Genomic DNA, 26,072 nt, shown 5'->3' with positions numbered 1-26,072 from the left:
GTTTTTCTCAGTATGTTGCTGAAGGTTACTTTTCTTGATTTGCCATTATGGCATCGCATTCTTGTTCTTGAGATTTTAAGGGTAATGTAGTTCTGTTGTATTATTCTTTTTAATTTTCTTTCGTAAGTTTTTTTTATCTAATCAGTAAGTCCTTAACCTAACAACCAGACATGGTGGTTTCTAGGGGTTTTGTGTTGAGGCACGGACATTGCGGATTCTTTTCCAAAATTTTGATTTGTAAGTTCAATTTTCTTTTATGAATTTAATGATATTGTGCATAATTCTAGGAGACATTGGTATATTGGTTTGCCTTGTAACTATTTCTATGTAAGTCAACTTTTTGTTTTCTCAATTTAATGATATTGTACTTAATAATTCTAGTTCTGTCCAACTAGTATGTGTGTCTTATGAGTAGGGCTGGGCAAAAAATCCACTTTTGTTATATTGCTCCATTTCTGCACTGCACTAATCCATTAAAAATCCATTTATTTAAATCCAGTTTTTAGTTTGATCCATATTTTATTATATTTTCAGAGCAGATATCCATTTTGTTTATAAGGATCTTCAAAATTAGAAAATTCAGATTTCCAATCCAAATTCTCTATTCTATCCAAACCATCTTTCTATACTTCCTCTCATTTGTGATTTTCTCTCTCTCTATTTCTCTCTCTCTCTCTTTCTCTCTCTCCTGCACCTCTTATTCACTTTTTAAAATTTTAGTTGCTCTCTCTCTTGGTTCCACCTCTCTCTCTCTCTCAATCTCCTGCACCTCTTGGTTCCACCTCTTATTCATTTTTTTAATTTTAGTTAGTGTCTCACACACACATTACATTATTATGCAATCAAGTTTTATACATTTTCTTTATAATTTTATTTGTTCCAATATTTTGTACATAATAAATGGATATAATATTTTCAAAGTTTAATTAAAGTATTATAGGTAGGTATATTTTAATGTTAAAAATGTATATATTATGTTATCTTTAATTTTTTTTAGTTTTATTAAATTATAACTTTATTATATTTTCTTAATATTTATATAATATTCTAACTTTTTTATATATATTATTATATTAATATTATGTTAATTTTTTAAGAAAACATGATTTTTGATTTAAAATATAATTTTTTTTTTATAAAAATATGGATTTTTACTTAAAATCCAATCCAAATATGTGGATTTGGATATCCTAATTGTTTTTATTAAAAATATGGATTTGGATTATAAATCTGATCCAAATATTTGGATTTGGATTGGATTACCCAAAATCCAATCCATGACCACCCTTACTTATGAGTATTGCCAATATAACTTATATTTTATTGCTTATTGGCCCCACCAGTAATTTTTTTTTTATAGAATTAGATGTATATAGAAGTGATGGGACATAGGGACTGATGTCAACTGCGAATCAGGCAAGATGGATGAAACGGAGGATTGCTTTGGGTGTGATATGCGATACAAAAGTAACCATTTTGAAAAATTTACTGTACATTATATAAAACGTGCTATGATATATGGGACAAAATTTTGGCTGTGCAACTATAAGATCTGCAATACTATATGGGACAAAAAAGTAAGCTTAATGTCAGAGAAATGAGAATGTTATGATGGGTATGGAATACTGTCATTAGACAAGACAGAGTACCATCTTACATGGTTCTGAGCATGTGTATAGAGGACATGTAGATATATTAATAAGGCGGGTTGATTAGATGATAGATAATCCTATGGTTAGAGGTGGAGGAAGATTGGAAAGAATATAACTGAACAGCAGACAATTATAGGTCAACATCAAAATTGAGAGATCAAGAGGTAAAAGTCTCTCTTTGCACTTGATATAGGATGAAAAATGAGGTACAATATGTTTTTGGTCCCGCAAAATATTTCATAAAGTTGGTTTTAGTCCCTTAAAAAATTCAATGTCTTTTATCCTTATGTTTACTTTAAGTAATGTGGTTTCATTAGGGACTAAAAATAAGAGTTTTGGACAAGTGTAGGGACTAAAAACATATTAAATTTATACTCATCCCTATAATAATTTCATATGAATTTAATTTAGAACCTAATTTAAATTCTAAAAAAATTAATCAATTTCCCAAAATTGAAAATAGGATAAAAATAAAGAATCATAACACTTAAAATATTGTCAAAGTAATCAATTGCTATTTTATTTTACGTTTAACTTTTTGGGGAAAATTGGGCCATGTTTGCGTTTAACTTCTATCTTGAATGATATGTAGTATTTATTTCTAATTTAGAAATTATATTTATTTTTTTCAATCATGGGAAACAGCATTAGAACTAATAAATGATAACAAAGGTGATGACCAAAGAAATTGTGCATTAAAAACTTGAAGTTATGCAGCAACAGAGAGAGAAAGCATTGTTTGAAAAGAAAACCATGAACTAAGACATGATTATGGTAAAACATGGCCCAAGTTCAATACTACATTTCAGTAGTAATCAATAGCATGGGCATCAATAAATATTAGTTGTGCTTTCTTAGATGAGTTGTCCTAGCCACTTGGTCCAATGCAAATATTTTAAAGTTTAGTACTATATCCAAACCCTTTTAAATATTAATTGGGCATTGATGAAGCCATGTTTACCACATTTATAATGACTGCATTTGACAAATTTTTGTGTAATAAATATACATGAATTACTAGAAAATGACCTAAGTTCAATATTATGTATTCGTTGTTGCCATCCATTGGCATCACAGGCACCCCAAGAATACAAATGTTGTGGAGGGAATGGTCAAAGCACTTGCTAGGGTTGTTTCAAATGTACAGGTTTGATTTTAACTGCATATGCTTTTATTTATTTCTGACTTTTGAGTAAGGTTTATGGTCATTGTATAACTGTATTGCTTTGGTATTGTCACCTTCAATTAACTTTAATTAATACATGTTTTCATCTAGCTCTTAAACTTTAATATATTTGGTTTGGTGTCTTGTTCTTTTTTCTATATTTGAAAATAAATTTTATGGTTAGAAGAAACTTTAAATGATTCTGTAGGTTCAAGAATCAAGTGAGGAGAGCTTGGCTGCTGTTGCTGGAATGTTTAGTAGCAAAGTCAAAGGTATTTTTTTATTGTATTTAGTTTTGAACAAGAATAATTGTCACTTTTATCTCTTTTTTGAAGTCAATATTTGTTTTGACGCCTTTATTTACCCAAGAGCTTCATATTGCACTCCAAGTAGTCTGATACTAATTCTGTAGATAGTTTTGTATTGTTCTATCTCTTTCAATTGATACTTTGTTAATATCATTTCCTGCTTCCATAAAATGCTTGTAAGATATTATGCCAACTCTTAGATTTTTCTGCTCCTAGGGTTTATTTTATTTTAGAGTGTGGTTTTTCTTATTGTTAACACGTCTTAGCTGATTGCTCTTATGTGCTAGTGTTGTATATGTTCTTTTTTTTGTATATTTTGTTGATTGACATCTTCAAAGAGGCTGCTCTTTCCTCTATTTTGTATCCTCTTCTATTCCTTTGAATTCTTAATTTAATTTTAAACAAATTACTCAAACTTTTAACACCTATTTGACTTAATGATTATGACATCATATTTGATCAGCGAGTTTAATTTTCTAGAATGATTTTTGTGTAAATGAAAACTTTTTATAAAATAAGAAATATATTAATAGGAAAATTGTAAAGAGGGGAGGAGGATAAAAGTATCCTCCTAAACAAAAGAGTTGAATTTTTTTCTTCTCCCAAACCTCGTACGAGTGATTGGAGCCAAGCACACGAGAGAGAACGAATTTTGAAAGAGCAGACTGAAGCCAAACAAGTAATGTTTGGTCTTTAACTTCCTAAGCTTCATATTCAAGATTAAAATTGTAAGGAGTACGATAATTTTAAGTGAGATATCAAGGCGGAACAACCAAATTTACAACAAATCTTTGTAACTTTGTGATTTGATTATCGGCTCAATGTGTTGTTACTATTAAAGATAATTAGAGTTATCAAGTTTTTCAGCGATTGAGGTTGGAAACGACTGCAAAGCGGAAGCCATAGGAACAAAGATGTCGCAAAAGTGTAATTCAATAAATCGAAACCAGAGAGAACAATTTATGAATGCAAACCTTGAAGAACAATCCATGAAAATGAAGTGACGAAGAACAATACACGAAAACAAGAACAACGAATATGAAAGCAGGGTCATGAAGAAAGTGAGGAAAGATGAGCGCTAGAGATAAAGATGAATCATCGAACGAGCTCTAGTTTAGAAGATGGATTGTCGAAAAAAAATCTTCATTATCTCAAATCACAAAATTAGACTCATTTGACCTTGGTCCTCGACCATCGATGTGGTCTAATTTTGACCATCCCTTCAAAATTCTTTGAATGTACTATCTCCACTACAAATAATTTAGGACATCAAACCGGTTGGGATCCATCACATCTGGAAGATCATTAGGGCTTAAAGGGATGAATTTCACCTCAGACATTTGGTCTTATCAGTCGAAGGTTGCGAGTTCAAGCCTTTTTGGAACTAGACGCACAGGCTACACACATTGATACTATTGGTGGCTTGTAATGTGTGTGGTGACTCTATTGGCGACGTTGTGATTGTCGGTGTGGGGTGCATCATTCTTGCTTGATACTTACCTCAAGGGGTGACAGCGGTTGACAACGACAACTATTTACATGGCACTAGAAACAAAGCTCTCGAGACTGGGAACTCAAATATAAACTTGAACTATGCAAGGAAATAAAGATTTATTGTATTGATAACAATTGCACAAATTTCATTCTTATCACCTCTATTTGTAACAATTGAACTTACTGATACTAAAGGAAGGAAATTAAATATGCTACAATAAATAGGAAGATTCTAAAGATATTTTTCTCCTGGTTACTATAGAGAGATTGAAGATATTTTTACTAGAAGTCTTGTCTTTACATAACCCTTGTGGTTATTTAAGTGTAGTAGTGATGTGGGACAGAATTGTATTTGAATGGATTCTGGATAATTATGTTTTTACTCATGGGTGACATGTTTTTACTCTGGCAGGTATTGAATGGAGTCTAGATAATGATGCATCCAATGCTGCAGTTCTGGTTGCCAGTGAAGCACATGCGATAACTTTGGCAGTTGAAGGCCTGTTAGGGGTTGTCTTCACTGTTGCAACTTTAACAGACGAAGCCATAGATATTGGAGAGGTAATCTCTATAATTTTTGTTGTTTATGCATTTCCATCTTGTTTTTTTCTTTTGGGTATGCTACTTGATGACCTACTTCTTATATGTCCATCCAGCTTGAGTCTCCTAGATGTGATAATGATCCACCTGTGAAATGGTCTGGTAAAACTGCCGTTCTCTGCATCTCAATGGTTGACTCACTGTGGTTGACAATACTTGATGCATTATCCCTTATTTTATCAAGGTTTGTTTTTCTACGTACACAAAATTAAAAAAAAATACATTGGTGGTAAGGTCTTGCACCATTGATTAACCAAGTCATAGCATTTAACATTTATGTACAATTTGATTAAGTAATCATGTTGATCTTGCATGCAAAATTTTAGGACAGTTGGAAACGAATAAGCATGGTTGGTGTTATCTTAGTATTTAGTCATACAGATAAAATGCCTAAACTTCTCTCCGATTCATATGAAAATTTTATGTTTGAACAGCATGGTCAGATCTCAATAATCTGCTGGATTTTGAGTAATTTATCCTATAAAACATAGTTTAGTGTGCTAAGATTTTTTTATATCATCCTGTTTACAATTAATCTTAATTAACCATATATTGTTTGTTATGACATCAGTATATTCCTTAACATTTAACTTGGATTTTATGAGTAATTTATTCTATAAAACATAGTTTAGCGTTCTAAGATTTTTATACCATCCTGGTTACAATTATTCTTAATTAACTGTATATTGTTTGTTTTGATTTCAATATATTCCTTAACATTTGACTTGAGGTTATTTTGAAGGTCACTTGGAGAGGCCATTGTTTTGGAAATATTAAAGGGATACCAGGCATTTACTCAGGTAACTCAGTTTCTGCCTTTAACTCTTTTTTTTTAATTTTTTCTATTTTGCATAACATCTGAAATCATTTTTGAACTTAAAAGGATATTTGATTGAACAATTTAACAGGCTTGTGGGATTCTCCGAGCTGTTGAACCTTTAAACTCCTTTCTTGCATCCCTTTGCAAATTTACAATCAATTTTCCTGTTGAAACAGAAAGAAGGAGGTATAATGTTTTAAATCTGTTCTTAGTAGTTTTGGTTTTCTTTTATTAAGATTAGTAGTTTTTGTTTTCTTTTATTAGGGTGCTTTTGATGAATTCAAGCTTAGAGTACTGAGATTTTTGCTTAAATTTGAGATTTTAGCAGTGCTTTGCCGTCTCCTGTATCAAAACGGTCAGAACTATTGATTGATCAGAGGGATAATGTTGTGCTTACTCCTAAGAATGTGCAGGTGGTCCTTCTAGTTCTTTGAATAACAATGTGTACTTTCCCCCACTTGTCTGTAATTTGGTCTTTTAACTATTCATTTTCTCTGAATTTGTATATTATATTGTCATTGCCACTACTCATTTCATCCACACTGATCATGTGAACTAGGCCTTGAGAACTCTTTTCAACATTGCTCATCGACTGCATAATGTTCTCGGCCCATCCTGGGTTCTGGTATGTTCTATTTTTCTGCAGTTTTCTTTTATGTACATTTCTACCCCTCTCTGAGTGAATGGTCATCATGAATACTTGCAGGTGTTGGAAACTCTGGCAGCTTTAGATCGGGCAATTCATTCTCCACATGCCAGTACTCAGGTAATTTTTTCTGTTGTTCTATTACTCATGAATTGGGTTCAGATATAGGTCAAAACCATTTTGGGCCCTTCTCCATGAAGCTTTTTACATAATAATTGGTTCTTGAGTTTTTTTTGCTCAAGTGGTTATGAGTTTGATTTTCACTTCCCTCTTTTTTTTTATCAGCAATGAATTAATAGAATTTAAAAGAAACACTTAAGGGGTGTTCCAACCCTTATACATAAAAACTCCTAATTAAGCATTCAACAATTAGATCAAAGTTAAGTGCTACACCGTTTAACTCAAAACCTTAAACTAGTTAAAGATACTCAGTCCCAAAACCTGAATCTGCATAAAACCAGCACACAACAAAACCAAGCCTGGTGGCGAGGGAGAACTGCTAGAGAAAGCAGCATATGCCTCAAACCAAAGAAATAAAACCGAGTGCAGTGTTTTTATAGCAAAACCAGCATATCAACAATGCCAATACCTCCAAAGTTCATACAAGAGCTATTGCAAAATCACAAGCCATGATGACCTGGACCAGTATAGTAACCACCAGCTCAACCAAGCCAAGGGTAACCTGCCTGTCACCTATACCTTCACCCCTCCTTACAATGGCAGAACCGGGCTTTGATAAAACAAGCCTCTAAGCTTCCTCAACAACACCACCTTGAAAACGAACAAACTCCACACTCCATGCCTGTAACCGAGCAACTACCACAGATCCAGGGATTGCCTCTTGACAGCAGAGTGCTTCATCTATAACTCTTTACACATAGCTCAGGGTTTAAGATCCAATCTGAGAATGAGAAGTTAAAATTGTGTACTCTGTTTTTCAACCAAAGCCAAGAGTTGAGTTGTGCCCGGTGAAAGATCTCTTCCGCATCAGGCTTCCCCTGCTTGAAAATGATTAGGTTTCTTTGTTCCCATATTCCTCTCACAGCTGTCACCCACAAACCTTTCCACACAAGGTTTTGCTTTGTGTTCAAGTGTACCAGGTGAAAATTTTCAAAGTGAACCTTCAAGTCCTTATGTTGGACAAACAAAATCCCCATCCACCTTAGACACAAAAACCACACCTGTTGTGCTACTATGCATTCCAAAAAAAGGTGGTGAGAGGTTTCTACCGAGCCTTGGCATAACGCGCATCCCGTGGTTCCAACTAACACTCCTCTTCTACTCAAACTACTACGAGTTGGCATTTTGTCCAACAAGACCCTCCATGCAGTGGTCAGAGCATTGGGGAGTGCTTTGACCTGCCACAACTGTTTGAAAAAGCCCTCAGGCCAAATTGGCGCATGGTTTTCCAAGCATTTGTACGCAGACTTAACCATAAACTCACTAGAAGGATCCCCACCCCATTCAAGGACATCTTGTTCCTCCCTATTAAGAGAACTCATGGATATACTCCTAAGAAGTTCAAGTTCTTGTGTAGTTTCCCATTCAAACCTTTCCCTCCTCCACCTTAATCTCCAGCACCACACTGATTCTTCCCAACTTCCTACCTCACCCACCGTCAAGCCCTGATCCAGAGACAGCGAGAATAGTCTAGGATACTGGGATAAGAGATTATTCCTTCCAACCCACGTGTCCTCCCAAAATCTTGCTTTATTTCCAGATCCAACCTTCCAACACAGAGCTTTTTGGACCCATCCTGCTTCATCGTCTTCCCCACTCACCTTTGACAGATCTCTCCACCACTAGGACTGGAATTTCTGCTGGATCTGCCTTTCCCCAAAACCCACACCATATTTAGAAACTAGGATATCCCCCTATTGGCTACTGTTGGAGATCCCACGTAGATTAGAGATAAGGACATTTCATAGTATATAAGTGAGCGCAAATCTCACCTTATAAGCCAATTTCATAAGGTTGAGTTAGGTTTAAAGTCTACTTTTTAATATGGTATTAAAGCCATTTAGAGTCTATCGTAGCAAGATATTGTTGGGCTAATCAGGCCACCTGCTATTGTGCTGCTATCGGACCACCCATCATATAATCCCACGCACGAGTTGGCAGTCTTGGCGCGAGGGGGGGTGTTAGAGATCTCACATCGACCAAAGAAAAGGATATTTCATAATATATAAGTGAGTATAAACCTCACCTCATAAGCCGATTTTATAAGGCTGAGTTAGGCTTAAAGTCTACTTTTTAAGAGCTACCATTATTAACACTAAAATTTCCAATGCACACAAGCGAGTGCTGTTTTGTCCTTTCTTTGTTGCCCAAATATTAGTTCTAATGTTTTCTTCCATTCAATTGGTGACCAATATGGCTTTTGATGTTTCTTTTTGCTTTTCATGTTCTTTGTTTTGGAGGATATCTTATCCTTTTTCTAGTTGTACTTTAGCATTACATCTTTTCTTTCGTTCTAAATATAACTTAAAGTTGTACTTCTATGTTGCACAGTGTGGCTGTTTTATGGGTATCGTTCTCGGATTAGGGATTTATCCATCTCCACTCGAATCTCTATTTCCTTAGGAGTTTGTGTGATGACAATACCCAATAGTGAATCTCTGTTGAAATCTCTCTTGCTTTTGCTAGATGGCACCATTGTCCTAAATGAGGCACTTCCTGCAGCACTAGAATCTTTCTCATTTTGTTCTTTAACCTTAATAGAGTGGATTCTTGATAGTCCTGGTGAATATTCACGTAAATCATGTTCTCTAAATCCACCCCTCTAAAAAAGTGGAGCTTAATGCTTGTTTTGTAACCTTCCAAAATCTCAAAAAAATCATATTCTTATGATTTGCTGCAAGTTGGGAGAGCTACAGACAACAAAACTCAAATTCCAGTGAATAGTGGATTCACCAATAAAAATTGAACCCTAAACCCTAAACTCTAACATTATGCTCTAGATACCATATTAAAGGAAAAGAAAGAATAGGGTAAATCCCTTGTGTATATTGAACACATAGGGTTATGTTTATATAGGAAAAAGAAACATATGGGCTAAGCCCATTACATAAATATGAGATATCTAACAATATCTATAATATCTCATAATATCAAATAATATCTAATTATATCTAATAATATCTAACACTCCCCCTCAAGCTGGTGCATATAGATCATATGTACCCAGCTTGTTACAAATGTAATCAATCCTAGGTCCTCGTAAGGGTTTAGTAAAAATATCTGCTAATTGATTATTTGAATTAACAAACTCAGTCCTGATATAATCTTTTCTCGAATGAAATGACAATCAATCTCAATATGTTTTTTCCTTTCATGAAAAACTGGATTTGAGCTAATATGAAGAGCAGCCTGATTATCACATATCAGTGTCATTTGAGTAACCTCTCCAAATTGCAATTCTTTAAGTAACTGTTTAAGCCAAATAAGCTCACAAGTAGCCGAGGCCATAGCTCTATATTCTGCTTCTGCACTAGATCTTGCCACAACACTTTGTTTCTTGCTCTTCCAAGAGATCAAGTTATCACCAATGGAGACACAATAACCAGAAGTTGACCTTCTATCAGATGGAGATCCTGCCCAATCAGCATCTGAATAACAAACGACTTTAGTATGGTTATTATGACCATATAACAAACCTTTTCCAGGAGAGCCTTTAATGTACTTCACTATACGAATGACTGCATTCCAATGATCTTCACATGGAGAATTAAGAAATTGACTCACCACACTGACTGCAAAGGAAATATCAGGACGAGTAACAGTGAGATAGTTCAATCTTCCAACTAATCTCCTGTACTTCTCAGGATCTGAAAGAGGCTCCCCCTGATTGGGTAGAAGCTTGACGTTGGGATCCATGGGAGTATCAACAGATTTCGAATTCATCAACCCAATTTCCTCCAAAATATCTAATGCGTATTTTCTTTGAGAGATAACAATACCAGTATTGGATTGTGCTACCTCAATCCCCAAGAAATATCTGAGTTTGCCAAGATCTTTGGTCTGAAAGTGTTGACAAAGGTGTTGTTTTACTTGTGAGATGTCATGGTGATCACTGCTTGTAAGAACAATGTCATCAACATATACTACAAGATAGATACACCCAGCACTCGAGTGACGATAAAAAACTGAATGATCGCCTTCACTGCGAGTCATACCAAATTGTTGAACAACATTGCTAAATTTTCCAAACCAAGCCCTAGGAGACTGCTTGAGGCCATATAAGGATTTGCGAAGACGACATACCAATCCAGAAGACTCCCCCTGAGCAACAAAACCGGGAGGTTGCTCCATATAAATTTCTTCCTGCAAATCCCCATTAAGAAAAGCATTTTTAACATCCAGTTGATAAAGAGGCCATTGTTGAAGAGCAGCCATAGCTATGAATAAGCGAACAGAGGCCATCTTTGCTACTGGAGAAAAAGTATCACCATAGTCTAAACCAAAAATTTGGGTATAACCCTTAGCCACAAGACGAGCTTTGAGACGATCAATAGTACCATCAGGACCAACTTTGATAGCAAAAATCCACCTGCAACCAACAACAGATTTCCTAGATGGTAAAGGAACAAGTTCCCAAGTTCCATTATTCTGAAGCGCATTCATTTCATCAAGCATGGCCTGACGCCAACCAGGATGGGCTAAGGCATCACCTACAGATTTTGGAATGGATATAGAAGAAATAGACGAAAGGCAGGTATAAAAGGGTTGAGATAGTCTATGGTAACTCAAAGCAGTATAATGTGGAGAGGGATTACGAGTAGAACGTATACCTTTACGGATAGCAATAGGAAGATCAGGTTCAACAGTCGGAGGTTCAACTATAGGAGCCGGAGGGGGATGAGGTGTTGGCACCAGAATAGAGTCTGCTGATGGACGATGAGACGGTTGACGACGACTATACACCTGAAGAGTTGGCAGCGGTGGTGAATTGTTAGGAGCACTAGGCACAACAAGAGGAATATTAACTTGATTAGATGAAGAAATTGAAGGAGAAGGACAAGACTTAAAGTAAAGGGAAGATTCACTGAAGGTGACATCTGCTGAAATAAAATAACGGTTTAAAGACGGTGAGAAACATTTATATCCTTTTTGTGATCTAGTGAACCCTAAAAAGACACATTTGTGTGACTTAGGAGATAATTTATCAAGACCAGGACTAAAATTATGAACAAAACATGTGGACCCAAAAACTTTGGGAGGTAAAGAGTGGAGAGGGTCATGTGGAAATAAAATAGAATGAGGAATTTTGTTATCTAAAACTGAAGATGGCATGCGATTAATGAGATAACATGCACTAAGAACAGCATCACCCCAAAAACGCTGAGGAACATCACCATGGATTAAAATAGTACGAGTTGTTTCAACAAGATGTCTATTCTTGCGCTCAGCTACCCCATTTTGTTGAGGTGTATAAGCACATGAAGTTTGATGAAGAATACCATGAGAAGCCATAAAATTTTTAAAAGAATGAGAAAGATACTCACGTCCATTATCACTGCGCAAAATTCGGATGGAAATTCCAAGTTGATTTTTAATTTCATTGTAAAATATTTGAAATATAGAAAACAACTCAGAACGGTTTTTCATTAAAAAAACCCAAGTACATCTTGAATAATCATCAATAAAAGTAACAAAATACTGAAATCCTAAATTAGACTTAATACGACTTGGTCCCCAAATGTCAGAGTGAACTAAGGCAAAAGGAGATGAAGCACGTTGTGAGACACTACGAGGAAAAGAACTACGAATGTGTTTCCCTAACTGACACGACTCACACGATAAAGTAGACACATTAGACAAACTTGAAACAAGCTGTTGCATCTTGGCAAGACTAGGATGACCCAACCGAGCATGAATGAGAGATGGAGAATCCATAATTGCGCCAACATGTGCAGAGATTTGTAGTTGATAAAGTCCATGAGGCTCACATCCGGTGCCAATCATCCGTCCCGAACTCCGGTCCTGTAAAGTAACAGAATCTTTGGTAAAAGAAATAACACAGTCAAGGGAACGAGTGAGACGACTAATGGATAATAAGTTAAATGGAGACCCAGGGACATAAAGAACATTATCAATAGATAAAGATGAAAAAAGATTAATAGTACCAACACCATGTGATGGTACCCTATATCCATTGGCCATGGTAACTGAAGGTAAATAACCCGTAGTATATAGGGAAGAGAAAAAAGATTTATTACCAGTAATGTGATCAGTGGCACCTGAATCTAGAACCCAAGGGCCATGGGAAGTGGAGTGAGTGAGGCCAACAAAAGATGTACCTGAATGTGCAACAGAAGCCGTGGAACTAGGGTTCTGACGATCCTCATACCATTTAAGAAATTCATTGAAAATAGCAGGCTGGCTTGGGGTATCAATTGAAGTATGGTCCATGGTAGAAGGTTGCACAGGGGCAATTTGAGCAACCGCAACAGATCTAGGAGGACGACCATGTAAGGCATAACATCTGTCAATTTTGTGGCCAAGTTTGCCACAATGGTCACACTTGTGACGCCCTTTGCCCGGCTTGTGAGGGCGAGTACGATCATTATGCTGAGATATTAAAGCAGAAGAGTCATCAACATGAGACGTTATATCAGCGGTGTGTTTACCTGGCACGCGCAAAAGGGTAGAACAAGTGGAAGTAAAATTGGGCACAATAGGAGATCCCAAAATTTGATCACGAACGTGAGAATAATCATCAGGAAGACCATGTAAACCCAATAACATGAAGAACTTGGATCTTTGTTCTAGTTCTTGAGAAGGAGTAGAGGCAGGAGGTAATAACTCATTAAAATCATGAAGAAGAGCATGAAGTTTACCTAGATATTCTGCCATTGTACCATCAAGACGTTTGGGAGCAACAATTGTGAGAAGATTTTGACACACACCATAAAGACGTTGAGTATCATTTGTGTATAATAATTTTGCTTGTTCCCAAACTTCTGAACATGTTTCATAGGTACGAAAAATTTGTTTTAAAGATGAGTGAATGGTCGATTTGATAACAATGCATAATTGAGCATCAATTTTCGACCAACGAACAACCTCATTTTCAGCAAGAGTAGGATGAGTAAGATGATCAACATAACCTTGACTCTTAAGCCATAATTTAATATCTGATGCCCAAGTGTCATAATTGGTTCCATCCAATTTGTCAATGGAAAGATGAACATTGACGTAATTAGTATAAATAGATGAATCCGGCATAATGACTGAAGAAGAAGCCATAGTGGCAGCGGAAGCAGAAGAAGCCATAAAAGATAAGGACAAATCCAGTCACTGGTTAATTGGCGGGAGCAACAAAGATGAAGGCTCCGACAGCGATTCCGACGAGATTCCGGTGGCGTCTCCGGCGAAGGTCCGGCGAAGTTCCGGTGAAGGTCCGGCGAAGGTCCGGAGGCGGGTACGGCGAGACAGTGGGGTGGTGGCTGGAAAATTCCAGTGAATAGTGGATTCACCAATAAAAATTGAACCCTAAACCCTAAACTCTAACCTTATGCTCTAGATACCATATTAAAGGAAAAGAAAGAATAGGGTAAATCCCTTGTGTATATTGAACACATAGGGTTATGTTTATATAGGAAAAAGAAACATATGGGCTAAGCCCATTACATAAATATGAGATATCTAACAATATCTATAATATCTCATAATATCAAATAATATCTAATTATATCTAATAATATCTAACATTCTTTAACCTTAATAGAGTGGATTCTTGATAGTCCTGGTGAATATTCACGTAAATCATGTTCTCTAAATCCACCCCTCTAAAAAAGTGGAGCTCAATGCTTGTTTTGTAACCTTCCAAAATCTCAAAAAAATCATATTCTTATGATTTGCTGCAAGTTGGGAGAGCTACAGACAACAAAACTCAAATTCCGGGGTTTTGTACAACAAATAATAGAATAGGTCCATATTAATATGTTGTTTAGGCTGTTTTGTGGAGTGTCAAAGAAGCTTTTCTTCTAACAAGTAATGATTCTTTTTAGGATGTGATTTTTCTTTGGCTTCTCTACTGTTGGTTTAAGGTCTCCCTAATGTGTTGTTTAGCAAATAATACATGAAGTGATTAGAGAGCTTTATTGTCTAACTTGTTTGTTTGATTTTTCTATTTCTTTTTTGTGCTTTTGTGTTCGAGATCCCATATCGACTAGAAATAAGATCAATTCATAGTATATAAATAAGTGTAAGCCTCACTTTACTAGCCGGTTTTGTAAGGTTACATTACGTAAAGTGCACTGCTTAAGACTCTGCAATGAGGATTTATTTTCTTCATGCACTCTCTTTATTCTTACTTCTAATATGACTTTTTATTTTCCCAAATGTTAATCAAATTAAATTTCATATGCTGCATAGTTTTGTTGGAAATTTCTTTTGGGTGTGTCTTATATAGAAATTTACAAAGTACGTGACCATTAAATCTGCAGGAGGTCTCCACCCCTGTCCCAAAGTTGACAAGGGAGTTGTCTATGCAATACAGTGACTTCAATATACTCTCGTCTTTGAACTCTCAGGTGAATAATCCTATTTTAGTTCTTTGGAAATCAACCTAAAAGATGACTTTCAACTGCTACACTCAATTTATGATGAGCTTGGATGTCACTATAATTGTCCTAATGATACTCCTTTTCAAAATATCTTTTCTTTTCGTTAAATCTTTTTTTTTTTTTTTAAATTCTTTTTCATGTTCAATGATGAGAATGCAAGCTTGATTTTATTGCTATCTAAGCTTTGATTCTGTTTTTATTAGTACCTAAGTGTTTATTTGGTTTCTTTCTACATTTTTCTGTGGGGAATGTACAAGCCAGTTGATCTGACCTGTTATTATTTTCTGTTTGGAAGCTCTTTGAGAGCTCTGCTCTGATGCATATATCTGCTGTAAAGTCTCTCCTTTGTGCATTGTGTCAACTTTCATATCAATGCATGTCCGGTACTTCAAGCAGTTTGGGACCAACAACTAGTCAAAAAATTGGAAGCATCAGCTTTTCAGTGGAAAGAATGATATCCATCCTTGTGAATAATGTTCACCGTATGTAGACAATAACTCTATACATGATAGTAAATCTTGTATTCTGGATGTTGTTTAATTGTTCATTCTCATGTCATATTTTTCCTAGGTAGATACTTCTAAGTTGTGATATTTAAGTTCCATTTACTAATTTGGATTTTATGAATATTTGTTCTTGATTTTTTGTTGAGTGAAGGTATTAAAATTTTATATTGTCCTTTTTAACCACAGGAGTCGAGCCATTTTGGGATCAAGTCACTTGTCACTTTCTTGAGGTTTCTTTTTTTTTCTTACTGTTTCTATGATGTGGCAATGGAAGTTTCATTTTCATCCGACTTGATATTTTGACATGCTTTTTCAGCTAGCTGATAATTCTAATCCACATTTGAAAAACATGGCACTTGATGCACTTGATCAGTCTATATCTGCAGTCTTAGGTTCTGATAGGTTCCAAGACTACAAACAATCCAAGTCTCTTGAAACATCACAGGAAGTGAGACCTTCTACCATTTTTATTGCCAGCTACCCATAGTTTATTAAAAGACGATTTAATGTTTGTCCACAATATGCAGATGGAAGTCAATATCGACAAGTTGAAGTCTCTTGAATGCTCAGTCATATCTCCACTAAAGGTTCTTTATTTTTCTACACAAAGTGTAGATGTTCGTGTTGGATCTTTGAAAATACTTTTGCATGTCTTGGAGGTAATGCTGTTGCTAGTTGGTCAAGTTTTGTTGTTATTTTTATTTCCTCATTGATTGTTTACATGATACTAATTTATACAAATTCTTTCAGAGGTATGGAGAGAAACTTTATTACAGCTGGCCTAATATACTTGAAATGTTGAGGTTGGCCTTCTTATGCCCATAATGTACCTCTCTATTGGTAATCCTTTGATTAATCAATGTACCATTGTCTTATTGTAAGGTATGTAGCAGATGTTTCGGAGAAGGATCTTGTTACTCTCGGCTTCCAGGTATACTGATTTAGTTTGCAGCATTTATTGCTCAACAGGGCTATTGGTATATTGAGTTGGTTATTAGTACTTCTCCTGTTACTTTGTGATCATGATTATGGAAAGTACTCGTTATTAAATCCTGAGAATACATAACTTAATGTTGCCTATACTGCTTGTCTTTCTGGGCTTTCTGGCTCCATTTAGTCTTGCAATTTCCTTCAAATTTTCCCTCTAAACTTGTGACCATTTTATTTATATTTTTTTTTTCTATTTAATTTTATTTATACCTTCCTTCAATTTATTTTCCTCTTTCTCTTTTCAATGAAAATAGATAAGCAAAAACATCACAGCATGGATTGGAATCCCTCTAGGATGACACCCCAATATGTGACAAAACATCACATCAGTTTTTGTTACTTTTTAATCTACAAAAAGCAGGAAGGATTTCAAATTATCATCTATTATGAATTTATTCCACACAACTATCATGTTGATTTAATCTTAGTCACGAATCCATGTCTTGAATCTCATTTTTTATACTTTATGCTTATTTTAAGTTTTCGGTAAGACAAGCTATAGCTTCACATCTGATCTAGTGATCATATACTCCATTTTTTAAAAAGGTTTTAGTATTATTCTTTCTCTCTAACATTATCATATGTACTAATTTTCCTGATTTTGTTTCTCTCTAGAACCTAAGAGTGATAATGAACGATGGACTGTCCACCTTACCTACGGACTGCCTTCAAGTGTGAGATCCCATGTTCCACCTTACCTACATGCATACTCCATGCATGTGTATATATGATTTCTTTTATTTTCAGATTTCATAGCAGGCTGCAATCCTTAGAAAAAATAAGATTTGGTGTTACTGAATGTTGTTGTCGAGATTTCACATTGACGATAGACATGACTAAATAAGAGCTTATAAAGGCTTTGAACAATCTTCGTCTCTTAATTTGGAATTGAGTTAGGCCTAGGCCAAATTGAATATGGTATCCTAGCTTATCATAGATATTGGCCACCCTTAGCTGTCCACAAATCTAATGGGCCCTATGGTTTTTCTAGTGCAAACCTCCACCATTCAGATGTTAAATCCTGGGTATGAGGAATGTGTGTTGAATTAAGCCTAGCTCAAATTCTAGAGCATTGATGTTACACATACTAGGATGCATGTATGTGCATACCTGTGCCCACAATACACGTATATTTGCTCCTAGTATGGCTCCTTCTGTTGTTCAATATGTATTATACATATATTACAGGTGTGTTGATGTGACTGGAGCATACAGTGCTCAGAAGACCGAGTTGAACATAAGCTTGACAGCAGTTGGACTTCTGTGGACTATGACTGATTTCATTGCAAAGGGCCTTCTCAATGGACCTTTTGAAGAAAAGGAAACAGGTTCATATTCTGTTGTCAAGCCTTCTGTTTTTAACCTGTCGATGTTCTGAAATTATACAAACTCTTCTATGATGGTTCTACCTTTCAGGTGTTAATTCTATAGTGAAGCAGGTAGACAATGAAAAGACGGAGGATCCTACACTTTTTTCTAATATTGTGAGAGATAGGACTTCTTCTATAGATGGTGTTGATTTCGAGAAGCTTCTATTCTCTGTTTTCTCCTTACTTCAAAACCTTGGGGCAGATGAGAGACCAGAGGTACAATTTATATATTTCTAATCTTGTTTTACTTTTAAATTTTCCACTTTTTTTTTGTTTCTACCTGGAGGACTTCATAAAACACATCTTATGTGCTAAGATGTTGCCAATTTTCTATTTAGCAATTAACAGAGTAACAGAGAAAAAGAGTAAAAACTTTTTTTTCTAAACTGAGTGGTCTCTGCCACATCAGCAAGTTAGTTAGCTGTTCTGTGATATATTCTGTTTTATTAGACAACTGGTTTTCTGCTTGTTAACTTAGTGGTCTCTTCTATATCAGGAAGTTAGTTAACCATTCTGTTGTGTATTCAGTTAGCACAGTTTATTAGACAACTGATTTTCTGTTAGCTGGTTAGTTAAGCCATCTTGTAAGTTTCAGTGGTATCTATAATCTGATTCTATTAGATTTGAGAAATACAAGAAATAAAAACACAAGCTACATTTTCAGAAAATGTATAATGCTTACTTCTTTAGATATATAATTCTTTTAGCAATTAAGTTTCATTGAGAGTACCACTTATGTGGATATGAATCTCTCCCACTCTCTTTTTCTTACTGGCCCATTTTAGAATCTTGGTTACTCTATATTAGTTTTTGATACACTTCGAAAGTGCTATTATAAAGCCAATTTCTTCCTTGCTCTAAGATGATATAAGTAGTATTGTGACAACATTGGCTGAAGGACAGTCATGAGCAATTTTTGAAGAGGACAGACTGAAGAGGTTCTTTCCCCCTGTTTAGTTTTTCAGATGATTTATTTTTTCTTTTATTCTAAGCCTAGCCTGCTCACCTGGTGGATGTTTCTTTGAAGATACCTATCATGGTCACACTATCCCAAAAGTTTAATTTGTTAGGGGAAATTGTGTGATAGGTTGTATGTCTAACATATCCTTACCGATCAGAACCATTTGGACTTAACGCAACCTTATGCTGAAATTTAACTTTTATTTACAATGATGTGCAACAAGGATCTAATACTATGTCCTGAATCAACTACCCCAAAATCTTAAGCTATTGAGTGAAAGCACATGAATGGTCACATCTAAATCCTAATGTTATCTTTCTTGTATGGAAGCATGCTTCGTCTAGGGCTTGGTACTTGGGATGTTTCTCTTCTTTGTTTGAAAAGGAACACGCAACATTTCTCTTAATCATTTGTGAAAAGTGATAGGAATGCAGAGGCCCACTCGTCCAGACCCATTAGGATGACCCGAAAACCCACTTACCTAAGTGACTATGTGTGAAGGAGAATTATGCTGAGTCATATACAATTCTGTTTTTCTGCTGAGTCATAGGGGTAGATATGCAATCCAATTCTGTTTTGCTGTTTCATTGTATTGCGGGTTGCCAATGATTGGCGTTAGATAATTTGTTTAAATACTACTATGATGAAAGGAATAAGAACAAGAAAAAGAATTATTTCCTATCTTCTCTCTTATCTGTTTTCTGGAGGTTTCTTCCCTTGACCTCGAATTCAAGGGAGTGACCCTAGCTCTATCAGATGAGACTTCATGTAGTTGCATAAATGTTGACATACATTTTTTCCCAGGTTGATAAAGCTATAGAAACTGACTTCTTTATTTTAAGTTTGGAACCACTCATTTATTGCTTCTAATTTTTTTTTATCTCAGTTGCTTAGAATGCTGCTACTGTTAGATGTGAAATTTAGATGTTGCATTTGTTGCCACGACCATGAATCATCAGAGTATCATCAATATTTATAAAAAAAATTAATCGCATGCAGTTATAGAAAGCTGAACAGAACTCTTTGGTTGGAAATGGGAAGGGTGGGAAATAAGAATTTAAGGTTTAGAGGGTCTGTGTGAGAGTACGGGAGATTTGCAGACATGAGGGTGAAATTAGGAGCAGTGAACATTCTCTAAGTGATTAATTTTCTGATTTTGATGGGTTTAACTTAAGGAAAGGAACAACTATTGTTGAATTTTTGCTGTAGTCTCCCATAAAAATTGCAAGTGTTGCAGAGAAAATTAAAGAAATCACAATAAAATAGTGGAAACCTATGCATTATTCCTAGTGTCTTGTGCTTCACAACTAGGTTTTCTTGCCTAACCAAGAACAGATCATTAATCATTGTCTATTCTTCTTCCTAAATAGTGTTAGAACTTACAACCATTTAAATAGATCTTCAAGCATCCATTGCTCTATACTAATACTATACCAATTAGGAAAATTTGGACAATAAAACAGAACTTGTTAATTGCTCTCTACTATTGCCAGATGTTAAAGCTTTCTGGAACTGAAAATTTTGTTTTTTAGGTTAGGAATTCTTCTGTTAGGACACTGTTCCAAACTTTAGGAACACACGGGCAAAAGCTTTCAAAGAGCTTGTGGGAAGATTGTCTTTGGAATTATGTATTTCCTACATTGGACCGTGCTTCTCATATGGTAAAGCTGAAACTACTGGAAGTTGAAATGAAAACTTATTTTCATCATAAGCTGATGTACTTTGAATATGATTTTTTATAAGTAGGCTGCTACATCTTCAAAGGATGAATGGCAAGGGAAAGAACTTGGAACTCGAGGGGGAAAAGCAATTCACATGCTCATACATCACAGGTATTTGACGTTCACACTATTACTCATTTTGTAGCCTCAACGATATATTTGTTTGAGAATGAACAGTGGGGAAAAAAGTAAGGGCAGACTAGACTTCACTGAAAATAGTCTGGAACAGTGTGCATAATGCTGATTCCTGAAGTCCCGATCTTTATACTAGTGATAATTTCATAATATGAATAAACTATGGCTCTTGAACCCATAGTTTGGACACACAAAGGACTTCCTATTTTCCTAATCCAACAACTCTTCTAAATTTCCCTATATTTAGTGACATTCTTCCTTGAGCAGGACCTTACATAAGCTTTCCACTTTTGAATAAAGTCAGTAAGCTAAACCTGTCAAATTGAAGACTTAAACTTTGCCAAAACAAGTTCTATCTACTTTTAGGAGCTTCAAGAACAATTAGCAATAAAGTAACAAACTCAACAAAGAACATGTCAAAATCAATAAATAACAACTTAACAAACTTGACAGGCCACAACTTTCATGAAATCAATGGATGATGGTGGCCCATGTGTTAAAGCACAAGAAAGTCAAGATATAATATGATTTTTTTATCCACAACTGAAACGGTGAATATTACACTGACATCTATGCCTTTCTTTATGCTTATACTATGATGACTGCTTACACCTTTTACTATAGTGCACTGTAATTACCTAACACTTTCCAAATCACTTGATATATGGGTGCATTCTAATGAATTTTTCAGTCGTAACACGGCTCAGAAGCAGTGGGATGAAACTCTTGTGCTTGTTTTTGGTGGAATAGCACGTATATTACGGATGTTCTTCCCCTTTTTCACAAGCTTAAGTAATTTTTGGTCTGGTGGGTTCACTATTGAAAGATGATGTATCTGGTATTTTCATTTGGTGTAATTTACAAGCAGTCCTGATTTAATTTTGTTTTATGTAGGCTGGGAATCATTGCTTCAATATGTTGACAATAGCATTTTAAATGGTAGTAAAGAGGTTGCACTTGCAGCAATAAATTGTTTGCAAACAACTGTTAATTCCCATTCATCTAAGGTAGGGCTAATGGTTTGAATTAGAGCTGATTTTCTTTTTGTGGATGAAGAATAGGTAGCTGAATTTATTCTCAACCATCTTTGACTCTAGCCATGTTGACTTTTAGAGTCTGTTTGAATATATTCCTCTAAAACCATTTCTACAAGACGAAAATATGTAGGAAAAATAAAAAGAATTTCTCCTAAAGCTACAATTGGCTTATGTAGGAGATAATTTGTAGAAATGATCTCATATTAGCTTTTTGAGAAGTTAATTTTTAACTTGTGCATAATCTGATTTTAGCTTATACAGATGTTTATTTCACTTTTCTTTCTTATTTTCTTTTTCCTATAAGTGTTTTTGGAGAAGTTTATCCAAATAAAATTTTAAACAATTATCAAATATAAAAAACAATAACGCTGAAGTAGTTGAAATATACTCATTTTAAGTACTGACAGAAGTTTGTGAATTAGGGAAATATGCCAATGCCTTACCTTATTTCAGTAATTAATGTTTACGAGCTTGTTCTGAGAAAGCCTTCTAGTTACCATGGCAGCGCTGCTGATAAGGTGACGCAGGAGATTTTGCATTGTCTTGGTAATATATTGATTTTCATTTAACTAAGATATTTTTTTTATCTACATTGCTTATGGATTAACAGTAATTCTTTTAGGTTTCTATTTGTACCATACACAGTCAAGTAGCTTTAGATAGTATTATTCATATAAGACTGATTTTACTTTATATTTTGATCATGTATCAGGAGAGCTTTATGTGCAGGCTCAAGGATTGTTCAATGATGTCGTATACACACAATTGATAGCAATCATAGATCTGGCCGTGAAGCAAGCCATGTTAACTAATGATAACTTTGAAATAGAATTTGTAAGTCCATTTTCTATTAACTTTATTAATATTTATTAATTGCTTTCTCTCATTCATTTGTAAGTTGGAACTTGGAACTGTTATTATTATCTTCATTTGTTTTTCTAACAAAACTGGGAAATACTAAACAAGCAAATATCCTATACATAACATGAATCATATATATATCCACTGCATGTTACAACTATCACATTTATGCTTTACAGAGTACATGTAACTTCAATGTTGAAAACTCAAACCTATTGTGTGCTTGGAAAAGTTAAATCAACAATGCAATTATATGCTATTGTCACTAAACTGTAACTGTTATGCACTTTAAATTTAACACATGGTTACCAATAAGTTGTGACCTTGACATATTTTGTATTTGTGATTGCTTTTTTTGTATATTTTCAAAATCTTCCTTTAATCTTATTTTCATCCTTAGTAATTCTTAACATAGCAGCATAGTTAGTTGTAAAAACGCTACAGGCATTCTTTGAAGTGGTAACTTGAGGTATTCCTGTGCATTGTCTACTTTTTTATTTTGTTCTTCACAGTGGAAGAAAAAGAAAAGTAATATATGGTTTTACCAACAAACAACCACATTAGAAGAAATAACACAAGTTTAATGAGTGTGTGCTTTCCTGATGAGTTTTAGAGGTAGAGAGAAAATCACAACTCAAACTTACTGAATATTAACTGATTCAGCAAGAATTGGTTTGACACAAAAGGAAGAGTCATCTATATATAGATGACACAACATGGCCAAGTAAGATGGCCCAAGGTCCTACAAAAACTACAATAGCAACTACAAGAATAATCTGAACAAGAAAAGAGAAGGTACATGTTATTATACAACTAATGCCAATAATCTAATATGTCCCATCCCAAGTGACTTCTTTGTAGTCTTTTTTTAGAAGGGCATTTGGTATCTCAAATCTTGTTTTGCTTTTACAGATAAAATTGTCATCAACCAACTACGCAAACAACATAAACTCGGTGGAAACATATATGAATGACTTTTCATCTAACTAGTATCTTGCATTGTTATTCAAAGAACATATTTAGTAGTTGTAATTGTAGTAGTTGAGAATAATGGATTAGGAGAAGAATAAAGCTTGAGATCTCTCTCTTAGTTGATCTATTAAATAGAGAAAACCATCTAACACTTAAATGCAAAGGTTGATAACAAAAACTACAGCCTATTCGAGGTCAAGACAACAACTTTACAAAGTATTCTAGAAGACAATAATAAATCATTTCTAACACGTCCACTCAAGTTGGAAAACATAGGTTACACATCAAGCTTGGAATATATGAACTCAATTCGAGGTCCCCTTAAGGACTTGGTCAAAACACCTAGAACTTCATTTATTTGGACAATAACTTCTCTTCAACAACATGACAATCAAATTTTGTTTTTGGTTATTTTGTGGAATACAAGATTGGAGGCAATGTGAAGTGTTGCCTTATTGTTAGAAAACTTCATTTGTTGAATCTCAAAATATTTCAACTCTTGGAGAACTTGTTTTTGATCTACACAAGTTCGCATGTGACTGATGAATTTGTTGCCTTGTACTTAGCTTTAGCACTAGATCAAGCAACTACATTCGTTTTTAGTAGGAACTTTCTTAATGTGATGTTTCATTTTTCTAGGGGAATGTCCCACCAGTGCTGCGAACTATACTGGAAATCTTGCCACTGTTACGTCCAACAAAGCACATTTGTTCTATGTGGTCTGTTCTTCTTCGAGAGTTTCTACAGTATCTTCCTAGGCAGGATTCTCATTTACATAGTGAGGATGGTAAAATAGATCAAGCTAGAGGTTCTGAGTTTATTTTAGTTATGGAAGTATCTGGTTGTTTCTATGCTAAAAAAATTAGTTTTTTACTAAGTGTAACATTTATGCTTGTGTTTGCAGATTATCAGGTTAAATATGATGTACCAAATGGTTCTACTCCAATATCTCACAATGAAGTAGCAGCATCTCCAGGTTCTGGATCTACAGTAGCCATAACGGGCCTTCCTAGTTACATATTTGCAGAAAAGCTAGTTCCCGTGCTGGTAGAGCTATTCTTGCAGGCACCTGCAGTTGAAAAACATATTATATACCCTGAAATTATTCAAAGTCTTGGAAGGTAGTAATTTCTCTTAATTAATGTCTATTGTATTTTATCTGCTCACTGTTATGGGGTAGAATGGGATAACTCACATAAGGGTCCTGAGATTTTTCTTAAAAAAATTATAGTTAGAGATATTTTCTCCGCTGCAACCAGGAAATGCTGAGATTCCATTTCCATGGAGAGTGGACTCAAGAATCTATAGGTAACAATTGCTAAATTGAAATTTTGAAAATATTAAATTGGAAACTGGGGAAAAGAAAAATGACTTTTAATGCAGCTTGAGGTGAATGCTACTCTTGTGTGCCCCTTGAAGTTCTTTTCACCGGTAGGAATTCTCCTCTTTTTATCTTATAAAATATAAGGAAAGGATTCTGAATATTTTTCAATGATTCCCAAAAGGTACAAGCACTAACAAGAATATATAACCTAATCCTAATAAATGACAATAAGGAAATATGGCAATACAATATATTCTAATAATTTTACATATAAATGAGGAAACTAATCCTAAAAGGTAACCTAAAATATTCTAAGATATAATTAAGATTGTTGAATGTAACGGGCTTAGCCCATAATTTATATTATTCTGTTATTATGCTATTGAGTCTGTTATTATTCTCATTTATAAATAAATACCCCTATGTGTGTATTTTACACAAGGGATATCAATCCTAAATACATTTTCTTCATTCTTAATATGTTATTATATAATGACCAACTAAAAGATATTTCCCTTACATGACTTTATCTGTGTCAAAGTGACAATCAATCTTCAACATAACTGCAGGAGCCATTCCTCAACAAAGGATATATAGAAAAATATCTTTATTAAGAATGAAGAAAATGCATTTAGGATTGATATCCCTTGTGTAAGATACACACATAGGGGTCCTTATTTATAGATGAGAATAATAACAAACTAATAACATAATAACAAAATAATATAAACTATGGGCTAAGCCCGTTACATTCAACACTCCCCTTCAAGCTTTGTTACAAATATAATCAATTCTAGGCCTCCGAAAAGATCTAGTGAAAATATTTGCTAATTGATCATTAGAATTAACAAGTTCGGTCTTGATGTCTCCAGACACAATCTTTTCTCGAATGAAATGACAATCAATCTCAATATGTTTGGTCCTTTCATGAAAGACGGGA

The 26,072-nt window shown here is 34.7% G+C and overlaps 1 protein-coding gene across 5 annotated transcripts in view; it reads left to right on the top strand.

Moving 5' to 3' along the window:
• Positions 1–26,072, top strand: part of LOC137829881 (uncharacterized) — a 45,247-nt gene that overhangs the window by 7,702 nt on the left and 11,473 nt on the right. The window contains exons 11-39 of one of the 5 annotated variants that reach the window (XM_068636864.1): positions 1–81; positions 185–237; positions 2,730–2,799; positions 3,026–3,089; positions 5,032–5,180; positions 5,276–5,403; positions 5,962–6,019; positions 6,128–6,225; positions 6,368–6,452; positions 6,599–6,664; positions 6,746–6,805; positions 15,136–15,222; positions 15,551–15,737; positions 15,948–15,991; positions 16,078–16,209; positions 16,289–16,420; positions 16,512–16,564; positions 16,644–16,692; positions 17,367–17,425; positions 17,940–18,079; positions 18,168–18,337; positions 20,615–20,743; positions 20,829–20,914; positions 21,630–21,745; positions 21,833–21,945; positions 22,398–22,521; positions 22,688–22,809; positions 24,448–24,595; positions 24,713–24,929. In XM_068636864.1, coding sequence (XP_068492965.1) covers positions 1–81; positions 185–237; positions 2,730–2,799; positions 3,026–3,089; positions 5,032–5,180; positions 5,276–5,403; positions 5,962–6,019; positions 6,128–6,225; positions 6,368–6,452; positions 6,599–6,664; positions 6,746–6,805; positions 15,136–15,222; positions 15,551–15,737; positions 15,948–15,991; positions 16,078–16,209; positions 16,289–16,420; positions 16,512–16,564; positions 16,644–16,692; positions 17,367–17,425; positions 17,940–18,079; positions 18,168–18,337; positions 20,615–20,743; positions 20,829–20,914; positions 21,630–21,745; positions 21,833–21,945; positions 22,398–22,521; positions 22,688–22,809; positions 24,448–24,595; positions 24,713–24,929 — 3,020 coding nt within the window. Of the gene's footprint in view, positions 82–184; positions 238–2,729; positions 2,800–3,025; positions 3,090–5,031; positions 5,181–5,275; positions 5,404–5,961; positions 6,020–6,127; positions 6,226–6,364; positions 6,453–6,598; positions 6,665–6,745; positions 6,806–15,135; positions 15,223–15,550; positions 15,738–15,947; positions 15,992–16,077; positions 16,210–16,288; positions 16,421–16,511; positions 16,565–16,643; positions 16,693–17,366; positions 17,426–17,939; positions 18,080–18,167; positions 18,338–20,614; positions 20,744–20,828; positions 20,915–21,629; positions 21,746–21,832; positions 21,946–22,397; positions 22,522–22,687; positions 22,810–24,447; positions 24,617–24,712; positions 24,930–26,072 lie in introns of all 5 variants that reach the window. The other 4 variants (XM_068636862.1, XM_068636865.1, XM_068636863.1 and 1 more) reach the window with 4 other exon arrangements.

Source organism: Phaseolus vulgaris, chromosome 7 (genome assembly GCF_000499845.2).
Source record: "Phaseolus vulgaris cultivar G19833 chromosome 7, P. vulgaris v2.0, whole genome shotgun sequence".
Classification (NCBI taxonomy): domain Eukaryota; kingdom Viridiplantae; phylum Streptophyta; class Magnoliopsida; order Fabales; family Fabaceae; genus Phaseolus; species Phaseolus vulgaris.
This window is presented reverse-complemented; position numbering and strand designations above follow the sequence as displayed.